Source organism: Cricetulus griseus, chromosome 2 (genome assembly GCF_003668045.3).
Source record: "Cricetulus griseus strain 17A/GY chromosome 2, alternate assembly CriGri-PICRH-1.0, whole genome shotgun sequence".
NCBI classification, from domain to species: domain Eukaryota; kingdom Metazoa; phylum Chordata; class Mammalia; order Rodentia; family Cricetidae; genus Cricetulus; species Cricetulus griseus.
The window spans coordinates 101,664,435-101,677,903 of NC_048595.1; the positions used below are offsets into that span (position 1 = coordinate 101,664,435).

The window sequence follows — 13,469 nt, forward strand, 5'->3', positions numbered from 1 at the left end:
TGGATGGGGGGTCAGTTCCGAGGGCGTGGCGAGCAAATGGGGAGGAGACGGTGAGTAGTAGGGCGGGGTTGCAAGACTGCGGGCTCGGCAGCCACCGCTGTGCGGTGAACAAACGCGGGGCTGGCGGATCGCAGCGGCCCTCGGAGAGCGCGAGGGAACCGGGAGCCGCTGGGACCCCGGCTGCGCGCCTTTCGGCCCGGCCGGGAGCCGCGCCAGTTGGCGTCCCAGGCCGAGCGCGGCTCGCCTCCCTCTCAGCGTTTATATGTCCGCTGTGCAGCCAGCGGGTATGACCGATCCACCAGAGGCGCCGCCCCCTGCACTTGCAGGCCGCGGATGAAGAAGAAAGTCCGTCCCCGCTCCTCTCAGAGCGAGTACGTGGCTCACAGCAGGGAGTTGACCAGGGGAAGGAAACTGTCCCATAGCACGACATTGACCGAGCTGGAGGAAGTGACCACGATCGAGGAGGGGACCCAGACTGAGGAGGTGACCGTGGCCGAAGAGGTGACCCAGACCGAGGCCATGGCCCAAATTGAAGAGATGGTTCAGACGGAGGAAATGGAAACACCCGTGCTCAATGTGACCGTCACCCACAGTGAGCACCACAGTGGGCTCCATAGGTCGGGTTGGGGTCTGTGGGTTTGGCATGGATTCTTGGCTATGTCCGTGGGGGATGATTTTTGGCCTGGGGCAGGTGTCAGGACATCTTTCCGTGTGGCCAGTGTGTTTTGTCCCTGGACATTTAGTAGATCCTCTATTTTGGAAGCTTAGTTGAGTGTGTGCCGCCAGTAAACATAGTCTTGTGTCAGTCTTGTATTTGGACATTTTGTGTGTGGAACTTTTATAGCGAGTCTGAACTTGGTATGTGGTTGGGCTGTTAATCGCTTGCTGAGTACTTTCTGTACTGGATGTCACAGAACCGCGCGTTCAATGGGTGGGGTGGGGGGGGGTCCAAGAGTTGCTTTCTGGACACCTGGTGAAATTAACACAGAACCAAACACTGGAGAAAGCTGAATCCGTGAGGTTTCCTTAGTACCAGATAGACCCACATACTTTGCCATCTGGAAACCATGATTCTGCGTCCAGCTTTAAGTGACCTTGAAATGGATGTTTCTTTTTTTAAGGCTTCTGATTTCTGATCTTTCAAGCACAGATGGCTACTAGGGCTCCTTCTGACCCTGGATCAGTTGGGAGAGCGGTCTAATAAGCACTCCACCTACTTAGAAAAGAATTGGCCACCTGTGTTTTAGAAAATGGATTCATTCTTTGTCTTTACTAAGCACTAATTATGGTGTACTTAGGTGTGCCTAGTAAGAAAGATGTGGAGGAAAACAGTCCCTTGCTGGTGAATCAGAGGAGAGAAGACCAGTACCATAAAGACAATAGGGCAGTCAGACCATAGGATAAAGGCAGCTTGTGATGGAAAATGTGGACTTTGGAATCAGCTGGATTTAAGGGCAGATTCTGACTCTGCCAGTTGAAGGTTTCCCCAAACAAGTCTTAATTAAACTGATACCTGCTTTATGGTGTTGTCCTGGGGTTTTAAGACGCTGTGTGGAACAAGTCTTGTATAGCTCATTACATATGCTTACATAAAATGTTAGCTATCATTAGTTTTTTTAAATGTTAGAGGAAACAAATTTTTGAGAAGGTCACCAAAGGAAAGCTTTGTAATAGGTATCATATGAGCTATGCCTTGAAAGCAAGTGTGACTCTATGTGGGGACATAGCTCAGTAGTAAAACGCTTCCCAACAAACCCAAGGTACTGAATTCAATCCTCAACTCCATAAGAAAGCATCAGCTTATTTTTAGGTTTATGTGAGTTATGTTCATTGAACTGTTCTTTTTCTCCAGGCAATGATCGATATGAACTTCTTGTTACCCCACAGCAGGATCATAGTGAACCAATTGTCCAAGACCTAGCTGAGCTTGTTGAAGAGGCCACAGGGGTTCCGGTACCTTTTCAGAAGCTCATATTTAAGGGTAGGTGTTTGTCATTCATTTTTGAGTAGTTATGGCTGAAGGACAGATTTCATTTATGTATTTGTTTGTTTATTTTGGTTTTCTGAGACAGGATTTCTCTGTGTAGTCCTGGCTGGCCTCTTGAGTGCTGGGATTAAAGGCTTGTGCCTCCCACCCCCCACCCACCAAGGTCAGACTAAATTGCTTAGTCCTACCTAATGGTGACTTTCAGTTTTCTATGTGTGTATTATGTGCATGGGTGTTTTGCCTGCACACATGTCTGTGTACCATGTTTGTGCAGTGCCCACGAAGGCCAGCAGAGCATGTCAGCTTCTGTGGAACTGGAGTTGCAGATGGTTGTGAGTTACCATGTGGGTGCTGGTACCTGAACCCTGGTGCTCTTGTAAGAGTAACAAATGCTCTTAACCACTGAGCTATCTCTCCAGTTCCCATCTTTCAGTTTTCAAACCAGAACTGTTTTTTTTTTTTTTTTTCATTTATTCAACAGATATTTATTAAGGTCCTGCTTACAATAAGACTTTGCAAACATCTAGATGAGTATCAGGTTTAGAGTAACATGACAGAAATGTCAATTTTTTTTTTGAGGGAACATAGGGACAGTCTTCTCTGGCTAGGCTAGATCCTTTTCCCATTATATGTTCTGGATGATTGTATCGAAGATACTATTAAGTAATGTTACCTTAGTTGCCTAATGTCCGATTTCTGTTAGTATGACAGCAGAGATCCTGCTGTTGCCAGTATTTGACATCATGCTGGGCAGAGTGTGTTGGATGATGCTGATGCTGATTTTTGAGGCACTAGCTCTTCCCCACCACTCCCTATCCTCTGCCTTCCCACTCTCATAGGAACCCATTATTTTGGTACATGATAGGGCCAGATTTATCTCATTAGGTTTCGGTCATTGTAAAGAATTTAATAATGAACATTATGGCAGGGGTAAAACTTTTGACTATAGTAAAAGGAAGCATTTTTATTTATATTTCATAGTATAGAGCTTTTGTCTTTTTCTTGGTGGGAGAGTGATAGTTTCTTCTAGCCCAAGCTGTCTTGGAACTGGCCATGTGATATGTACAACCACGTCTTTTTCTTTTTAAATAACTTAATTTCTGAATTATAAAGACAATAGAAACTTTTCTTTCAAAGTTGGACACAGTAGCACAACCTATAACCCCAATAATCTGGAGACTCATTTCAGCTATATACCTGGGTTATATAGTCAGACTGTCAGAGAAAAGGTGGGGGGGTGGGAGGGGAAGGAGAAGGGCAGAGAATAAAAAGAAAAGACCAGTTTTCAAAACAGAAAGGACAAAGAAGAAAATGTTCCCTGGATAAAGCTCCTTATTACTGTTTTAATGGTATTGCTGTTCAATCAAACATACTAGGCATGTACCAAACCACTAAGCCCTATCCTCAGCCCATGTAGTTTACATTTTCTTTTAAATGTTTTATCTGTTTAAAAGGTTCTTTTTCATTTTACACATTTCCCACTCCCCCCACATTTTCTTTTTTATAATGCTGAATTTACCAGCATCCATTGAAGTATCCTGAGAAGAAGAGAAATGCACATACCCACACACTCACACAGATCCACATAATTAAAAATAAAACCACCAGGCTATGGTGGCACTTGCCTTTAATCCTAGCACTCGGGAGGCAGAGACAGTTGGATCTCTGTTGGTTCCAGGCCAGCCAGAGCTGTTACATAGAGAAAAACCCTATCTTAAAACAAAGAAATAAGAATAAAAATAACACTTAAAACAAAACCTTTAGGGGCTGAAGAGATGGCTTTGCAGTTAAGAGCACTGGCTCTTTTTCCAAAGGACCTAGGTTCAGTTCTCAGCATCTGCATAGAGGCTCTAAATTAGTAACTCCAGTTCCAGGGGATCTCACCTCCACTGGCACCAGGCATACATATGATACACAAGCATACATTCAGGCAAAATACCTATATACATAAAACAGTAATAAAATTATCTATCTATCTATCTATCTATCTATCTATCTATCTATCTATCTATTTTTATGAATGCTCTACATGTATACCTGCATGTCAGAAGAGGGCATCAGATCCTATTATAGGTTGTTGGGAGCCACCATGTGGTTGCTGGGAATTGAACTCAGGACCTCTGGAAGAGCAGTCAGTGCTCTTAACCTCTGAGCCATCTCTCCAGCCCAGTAATAAAAATTTTTAAAGAAATATATGTATTATGTGAATTATACTAATCATTATCTGGTTTGTGCTGCCCTGGATCTTGGTCTAGACTTAAACTCACAGAAATCTGCTTGCCTTTGCCTCCTGAATGCTCAGAGTAGGAGTGCACCACAATGCCCAGTTTTCTGGGTCCTCTAGAAGGCAACCACTGCTCTTAACCATTGAGCCATCTCTCAGGACCCTCTTTTTAGATTAGATGTGTATTTCTGTTTTTAAATAATGTTTTATTAGTTTTATATGAAATTTTCTTTTCTATCTTTTTTTTTTTTTTGTGGTTTTTCAAGACAGTGTTTCTCTTTGTAACCTTGACTGTCCTGGAACTTGCTCTGTAGACCAGGCTGGCCTCGAACTCACAGAGATCTGCCTATCTCTGCCTTCTGAGTGCTGGGATTTAAGGCGTGCACGAATTTTTCACACAATATATTTGATCACACTCACTTCCTTGCTTGCACCCTCCCGGACTTTTTGAGTCCAATTAGTATTGCCCAAATACTCATGGATATGGGGCTTGCCCTGGAGTGAGGTGGACCTATCAGGGGTCACAAACTTAAAGAAAATTGTCTCTTTCCCACAGCCATTAAATTCGAATAGATCCACAGCTAATGGTGGGGCTTTAACTCCACCTCTTTTTCATGTACATTTGCCAAAGACTATTTTCAGCGAAGTACAGATTTTACAATTTGGCATGCATTTGTTTTTTTCAGGAAAATCTCTAAAAGAAATGGAGACACCATTGTCAGCACTTGGAATACAAAATGGTTGCCGAGTCATGTTAATTGGAGAAAAGGTAAATTGCTTTTTCTGTCAAAATTCTTCAGAATTGAATGACTATAGTCTTTCATACACAGTTCTGTATAGAAGGCCAAATTGGCCAGGAGGTACTGGTGTACACCTTTAATCCCAGCACTTGGGAGGCAGAGGCAGGTTGATCTCTGTGTTCAAGGCCAGTCTGGTCTCCATACTGAGTTTCAGCATAGCCAGGGCTACACAGAAAAAACCCTGTCTTGAAAAAAAAAAAAAAAAGACCACATTGTTTATGCAGATTCAGCATTGGTGACATGCCTCCTTAAACTTGGTCTGTTTGGTTGTATTATTTGTGCATTTTTACCCTGTTGATTAGGCATTTCACTCTAAGAATTAGGAACCATTGTGCTACTTCAGTGGTGTGGCTTTTGTGTTTGGTCAATCTTCAGTGTAGTTTAAATGTTTCAGGAACAGGCTTTAAGTAGAATTTACAGGAGAGCTTTTTGTTAGAGCTATAGATACTACTACACACAAGAACTCTTGTTCAGGTTTTAGGAATCTGCCTCCCTTTAACTGCCCTTCTTACTGAATTCTACAAGGAGAAAATCCTCTTTGAGTGGGAAGGTTCAGACTGAAGAACTGAGGGGGCAAAAAAAAAAGTTAGTTGGTGACAGGTGAGGGTTGTCTGTGGCTCCTGCCGTGATGGATACTGTGCCCAGCCCTGCATTGTGACACAGTGGCATTACTGCACTTCAGAAGGTTTCTCACTTAGAGGGGGCTAAGAAGACTGAAGGCAGGGATGATGAGCTAAGTGGGAGCAATGAGAGTCAAATCTTGATTCGGAGCCTCCAGAGGACTGGGCTTTAGATTTGGCCACAGAGAAGAATGAACAGTTTAGGGGAGTGTAACAGAGCAGGCAGCTGCTGACCCTGGCTGCCAGCTGAGGGTGAGAGAAAGGAGAATGTTCTAAATGTCTTGCTGAAGGGTTGGGGAGAACAGTGTGGGCAGCAGGCAGCACCCGTGGTCTCAGTTTGAAGAAACTATAATAGTTCTGTTGGCGTTGGGTAAGAGCAGGGAGCTGCATCTGGATTCTAGTACGTTCCCTTTGGGCATTGGTATCTTAGGTCACTTTACTGCATTAAGCCCCAGTTTCCATTATCTGTAATAAAGGTTCCTCTTAGGATTGTGGTAAAGCTTAAAAACAAAACAAAAAACAAACAAAACATAGCACAGGTAACATGCTAAGCATAGTAGCTGGCATATAAGGAGTGTTCAATAAAAGTATTATCATTGTTACCATCATTTTGTTTGTTTGGTTGGTTTTTCAAGACAGGATTTCTCTGTGGCTTTGGAGGCTGTCCTGGAACTAGCTCTTATAAACCAGGCTGGTCTTGAACTCACAGAGATCCCCCTGCCTCTGCCTCCCAAGTGTTAAAGGCGTGCGCTACCACTGCCCAGCTGTTACCATCATGTTTAATAGTAAAGTAGGCATAAACTGAACATGGTGGCACGTGCCTGTAGTACTAGCATGGGGAAGGTAGAGGCAGCTGGATGGGGAATTCAAGATAATCCCCCATTACATAGTAAGTTTGAGGCCACCCTAGGTAATTCGAGACACTGCCTGGGATGTGTGTATGTGTGTGTGTGTGGGGGGGGGGGTTTTGTCATACTGCTGGGCATGCTAATATATTATCTAATCCCAACATTTAGGAAACTGAGATGGGAGGAAGGAATTCAAGACTAGATAGTGAGATCTTGTCTCAAAACAAAACAAAGGACTAGTTGAATTCTGCTTGTCTTTATTTACATTCTGGACTCTCTAGTGACATCCACTTGAACTTGCTTACACTACTATTTCTTTTCTAAAGATTTATTTAACCTAATTTATGTATATGAGTGTTTTGCCTGCATTTGTGTGTGTGTGTGTGTGTGTGTGTGTGTGTGTGTGTGTGTACTATGTGCATGTCTGTTGCCCATGGAAGCCATAAGAGGGGCTGAATTGTCCGGAACTGGAGTTAGAAAAGATTGTAAATCACCCTGTGGATGCTGGGACCTGAACCCAGGTTCTCTAGAAGAGTAGTGAGTGCTCTCTAGTCCTTGATTACACTCTAGTCTGACTGTTGGCATCAGACCAAGGCAGAGGCTGAACCTGACACTTGGATTTGCTCCATTCTCTGAGCATAGGTCATCAGGGTGCCACTCGTCTTCCTATTCTCTGGACTAGGCTTTGTAGACAGGAAATTGTCTAATCCTTTGACATGCTTTCCAAGAAGCATTAGTGGTTGGGTCAGTCCTCCTCAGTGAGTGGCTGAGTCCAGTTCTGTCAGAGTTTCTTCTGACACAGGCAGCTGGCCTTTGTGGTTACTGACCTCTTTTTTCATTCTTAGAACAATCCTGAGGAAGAGCCTGAGTTAAAGAAGCTGAAAGACCTGGAGGTATCTGTAGAGAAGACAGCTGACCACCTGGAAGAGCTTAATAAAGAGCTTTCTGACATTCAGCAGGTGACTTATCTATAAGGATTCTGTGGATTTAGTGGTATGGTACTGTTACCTGGTTGTCTTTTTAAAAAAAGATTGATTTCATTTTAAAATTATGTATTATGTGTCTGTGTGGGATTTTGTGCATGTGAGTGCTGGTGGCCAGAGAGGCCAGAGGGTTCCGATTCTCCCAGAGCTGGAGTCACATGAAGTTCTGAGCCTCCATGTGGGTGCTGGGAACACAACTCGGGTCTTCTAGAAGAGCAATATATGCTCTTAATCACTGAGCCATCTCTCCAGTCCTGTTTTGTGCTTTAATTATAAAATTGATTTGTGCTGGGCAGTGGTGACCACATCTTTAATCCCAGGACTTGAGAGGCAGAGGCAGGCAGATTTCTGAGTTTGAGACCAGCTTGGTCTACAGAGTGAGTTCCAAGACAGCCAGAGCTACACAGAGGAACCCTGTCTCAAAATAACAACAACAAAAAAAATCCCCAAAAAACAAAAAAAACAAACAAGCAAAAAAAACAAAAAGAAAAGAAAAAAAGAGATGATAATTTAGTGCTTATATGAGTTTTAAATGTACATACAGATAAAGATTCAAAGCAAGGCCTATCACATCCTAAACTCTATGTTCTTACTGCTGCTTATTACATGCAAGTATGCACTTGTGATTCAGAGATGCTATTACTCTGAAAAATATTTTTATCTTATTATCAAAATTTCAATATGATACACGTTTGGCAAATTTTTCTTTTAATGATTAAAAAATTAACATTTTCTTGTATCATTGAAAATGGTCATATTTTATTGCACATCATGGTTTACCTAACCTAGTTTCTATTCTCTGTCGTTTTACCTAATAATTTTTTCTGTTACATGGGATGCTTCTTTGAATGCACTTAGACATGAATCATTTTTGAACAGTTGTGATTGGTTTTGATAGGACTGAGTTTGGATTTCTGAGTAATTTTTTGAACTTCTTGCTATGTGTTGTAAACTATTTATCACTGTTTTGATAGCCATCCTCAGAAATTCCTGCTTTTCCACTCAGCCACCAGATAACTGATCATTAGGCTTAGAGATGTCAATAAACAGCAAGGTGGTTTAATAAAAATAATTGCTGCTTGAGCCAGGTGTCATTTCAAACGCCTGTAATCCGAGCTCTTCTGAGGTGGAGGAAGGCGGGGGATCAGGAGCTCAAGGGCAGCATTGACTGAGTGAGCATTGAGTTGGAGACCAGCTTATACTACAGGAGACCCTGTCTCAAAACAAAACTAAAATGAACAGTCATCCTCTGTTACTATATGAATCTATCTGTGCCATAAGTTATGTGAGCATCTACATATCTTCCCTCAGCATCCCATAATCTGCAAGCAGTGAGACATGGAAAGTTTAAGTAACTTTTTTTAGATCTTAAGCAAAAGTTGGGGATATGGCTCAGTTGGTAAAGTGCTTGCTGCACAGCACCAGGACCTGGGTCCAGCATCCATGTAGAAACTTGGTGTGATGGCACATTCAGTAACTCCAGTGCTAGGAGGCAAAGACAAGAGTATTCCTGCCACTCACTTGCCAAGCAGTCTAGCCAAATTGGGTGGCTTCAGATTCAGTAATATTTCTGTCTCAAAAAATAAAAATAAGGCAGAGTATCCTTTTTTTTTTTTTTTTTCTGGGACACAGGATTTCTCTGTGTAACAGCCCTAGCTATCCTGGCTTAACAGTCCTAGCTCTGTAGAACAGGCTGGCCTCGAAGTGACAGAGATCTGCCTACCTCTGCCTCCCAAATGCTGGGATTAAAGGTGTGCACCACCAACACCCGGCTAAGGCGGAGTATCCTAGTCAGTGTCCTATTGTTGTGAAGAGACACCATGACCATGGCAACACTTAAAAAGAAAAGCATTTAATTGGGGCTGGCTTACAGTTCAGAGGTATAGTCCATTGTTATCATAGCAGGAAGCATGGCGGCTTGCAGGCAGATGTGGTGCTGGAGAAATAGCTGAGAGTTCTACTTCTGAATCTGTAGGCTGCAGGAAGAGAGAGACATTGGGCCTGACTTGAGCATTTGAAAATCCAAAGCCCAGTAATACACTTCCTCCCACAAGGCCACACCTCCTAATCCCTGAATATCCAAATATATGAGCTGATGGGGCCATTCCTATTCAAACCACCAAACAGAAAGTGTTTGACAAATGCACCTCATGTCAACCTTTGATGCCCACATATTGTGCCAAGGTGCCCAGCATTTAAGTCTATTCTCTTGTATCTGTCTGTCTCTTATGTGCACGTGTACACTTATGACTGAAGGCTACACTATAGTTAGGCTTCAGTGGCATTCAGAGCCCCAGTAGACCATAAGAGAAAGAGCAGTCTGCAGCCTGGTAGCAGCATTTCTAATTTTCCCAAGGGTTGAAGGTCTGAGATTCAAGCTGGCTTATTAGAGCAATGGTAAACTCTGGGTCACTTCACCAGTGGCATGGTTTTTCCACGAGTCTTAAGAAACACTTAAGGCATGGCTGGAGAGATGGCTCAGTGGTTAAGAGCCCTGGATGTTCCTCCAGAGGTCCTGAATATAATTTCCAGCAACCACATGGTGGCTCACAGCCATCTGTAATGAGATCTGGTGACCTCTTCTGGCCTGCATTCAGGCAGAAACTGTATTCATAATAAATAAATCTTTAAAAAGAAAAAAAAAAGCCGGGGTGTTGGTGGTTCACGCCTTTAATCCCAGCACTCAGGAGGCAGAGGCAGGTAGATCTCTGTGAGTTCAAGGCCAGCCTGATCTCCAGAGCGAGTGCCAGGATAGGCTCTAAAGCTACACAGAGAAACCCTGTCTTGAAAAACCAAAAAGAAAAAAAAAAAAGAAAAAAGAAAAAAAAGATAAAGAAAAGAAACACTTGCAATAGTATCTTACTCCTTCACAGGGTTTTCTGGCTAAGGAAGTTGAAGCAGAGGTTCTTTACAAACTTGATAGGAAAGTAAAGGCCACAATTGAGCAGTTCATGAAGATCTTGGAGGAGATTGACACAATGGTAAGTAAATATTCCGCTCAGAGATACTAGTTTTTAATGACGGCATTTCAGTTCATTTCTGTCTATCAGTATTACACGTCTGTTGCCTGTGAAAATCTGTTACTTGGGAATGTTAAGCATTTACTATTGTGTGCCAGGTGCTGTGTGTTCTAGTTAGCTTTAATGGTCAACACAGTCTGGAGATTACCTGTGAAGTGCCTCTCTGTTGAGGGATTACCAAGATTAGGGTGGTCTATGGGCACTGTGGGGGGTGAGGTTGTTTTGGTAATTGATATAGCCCATTATGTGTTGCATCATCCCTAGACAGATGGTCCAGGGCTGTGTAAGAAAGCTAGCTAGCTTTGAGCTGGAGAGATGGTTCATTGGTTAAGAGTACTGGTTGCTCTTCCAGACAACCTAGGTTTGATTCCCAGCACCTACACAGTGGCTCACAACTATTTTTAACTCTAGTTCCAGGGGATCCAGTGTCCTCTTCTGGCCTCTTCAGGTGTCAGGCATGCATATGGTATAGATATACCTGTAGGTAAACCACCCATAAAATTAAAATAAATAAACCTTAAAAAGAAAGCCAAGTGTGAGCCAGCAAGCAGCATTCATCCATGTTTTTTGCTTCAGGTTTCTTCCCCAATTGATCAGGGCATTTTCTCACAGCAATAGGGAGGAAACTAGGTTAGCATGCTAGGTTATTGGGTGAGTGTGTGGAGTTTCTGACCTGTAGGCATTCACAGCCCAACAACACAGAGGCTTCTGTAATATGTATGGTGTGTGTGTGTGTGTGTGTGTGTGTGTGTGTGGTCATGGACCTGGAACCCAACAAGTTTATGATCTTGTGGTTAAGGAAGTTTATTTCTTCTATACCACCACATTTCTTCTTTAACCACAGCCAGATCTTGGGAGACTGTCGAATTGCTGACCCAAGTTTTCTTTAACAGATGACTGTAAGGGTATCTCTAGCTTCATGCTTCATTCTTGAGAGTGAATTTCTCTGGGTTTAATTCTGTTGTGACTGAGGGGTTAGAAAAGAACAAACCAGCCAGGTGGTGGTGGCACAGGCCTTTAATCTCAGCACTCAGGAGGCAGAGGCAGGTGCATCTCTGTGAGTTCAAGGCCATCCTGGTCTTCATCATGAGTGCCAGGACAGTCAGGAATATGCAGAGAAATCCTGTCTCAAAACCAACTAAACAAACAAACAACCCCCTTCCACACACACACACACAAACAAACAATGGAAGGTACTTTTCCTGGCTTATTAGTATCCATATGTTTGGCACAGTGAAAAAACAAAATCTGTGTTTCAGATCAGGTTACACTCCAGACATTGCAACAAAGGGAGGGAGCATTCATAGGAATGAGAGCCATGAAGGGAGCCACATAGGATGCACACCGGGAGAAATGATGCCTGAAAGTGCACATCTTACTTATACTGGTGACCTGTGAATGTATTGTGTGGATTTCCAATGTCTTTTGTCATTGTCATTACGGATGTCAATTGTTTGGTGTGAACTGTTTCTCCCATAGGTACTACCAGAAGATTTTAAAGACAGCAGGCTAAAAAGGAAGAATTTGGTAAAAAAGGTTCAGGTGAGTGAGTTATATGGTAATACATGACAGGCTGTAATATATTTAGTGTGTTTGGTGTGTGTGTGTATATCTGCTCAAAACAGGGTAGTGTAGAACTGTGCTAAGAGGCATGGTCTATTGTTATTGTTTATTTATTAGCATGGACCCAAGAAAGGGATTCTTGCCCCTGTGTATGCGATATAATCAGTTTGGACAAGTTCACTGGAGAGGAGATAGGGCTAGCAAAGTTCCAGTAAGGGCCAATGGTGTGTCTAGTGCCCCCTTTTGGAGGTCGTTGGCTTAGGGCATAGTCAGAACTTGGCCCAATATTTCACTATCCCTGCCCCCCTCAACTTGGGAGTCCATGTCCATCCCTGCACAACCTGTTTAGAGTCTAATCTGCAGGTTCCCCAGAATGGCTGAATAAAGAACCTTGAATGGGCAGTGGTTGGCTTGTCCTAGGAGGGCCTCGAATTTCACTGCCTGTGTCTGTCTTGTAGGTGTTCCTAGCTGAGTGTGACATGGTGGAGCAATACATCTGCCAAGAGACACAGCGACTGCACTCTTCAGACTTTGCCCTTGATGAATGAAGTGCGGTAGAGAGTGGCTATGCTGACCTGAAGTGCAGCTTCACAGCTCTGCCCTGTCTTGAACAGAAGCTGCTTGTTTCTTCCGGGCTGCCAGAGGCAACTGGCCAAATGTCACTTTCCCTACTTCTCCATCGGTTCTGAATGAAAAAGTACTGTCTTTGCAACCTGAAGTAGAGTTCCTGCTTTCTCATTTGGCTCTTTATGGTTGTGGTGTGCAGCAGCTGCCTTTTTAGGAGAGAGGCCTTCCTGCCCAGTGGTTACCAGCTCTTGACATTCAGGTACTTTCTGGGCTGGGAAGAGCGCCTTCATCTGCGCTATTTCCCAGTTTGTAGGGTACCCTAGTTTTCAGATTCATGACCTTGTGATCTCAGTTTGTAGATGTAAAACCAGAATCATCTTTGTAGGAATGTTGGGTAGAAGTTTGGCACATGGACCATCCACAGAGTGCCTTGCTTTAGCTTAATTTCAGAACATCTGACTGGATTGTTGGTTTAAAGGCCTGTCCTCATCCCCCACTGCTCCTCCCCAGCCACAGGCCTTGGTTTCAAGGTGACATTCTTCTTTTCTTTTTATTTTTTTTTTTTGAGACAGGACCTCACTGTGTAGCCCTGGCTGTCCTGAAATTCACTATGTAGACCTGAGATCTGCCTGCCTCTACCTCCCATTTTCTGGGACTAACGGCAAGTGCCACCATGCCTGGCTTCAAGGTGCTATTATTTTGTTTGTTTTTCGAGACAGGGTTTCTGTGTGTAGCTTTGGAGTCTATCCTGGCACTCTCTCTGGAGACCTTGATGGCCTCGAACTCACAGAGATCCACCTGCCTCTGCCTCCTGAGTGCCAGGATTAAAGGTGTGCGCCACCACCACCTGGCATCAA

At 43.5% G+C, this 13,469-nt stretch overlaps 1 protein-coding gene across 1 annotated transcript; it reads left to right on the plus strand.

The window, feature by feature from the left end:
* Positions 1–42: 42 nt before the first annotated feature.
* On the plus strand, positions 43–12,763 carry Bag1 (BAG cochaperone 1). Its single transcript, XM_027403364.2, has 7 exons — positions 43–592; positions 1,853–1,981; positions 4,898–4,980; positions 7,325–7,438; positions 10,336–10,443; positions 11,962–12,024; positions 12,504–12,763. The coding sequence occupies exons 1-7, from the start codon at positions 334–336 to the stop codon at positions 12,591–12,593; spliced, it is 846 nt and encodes a 281-aa protein (XP_027259165.1). The 5' UTR covers positions 43–333; the 3' UTR covers positions 12,594–12,763.
* Positions 12,764–13,469: the final 706 nt, after the last annotated feature.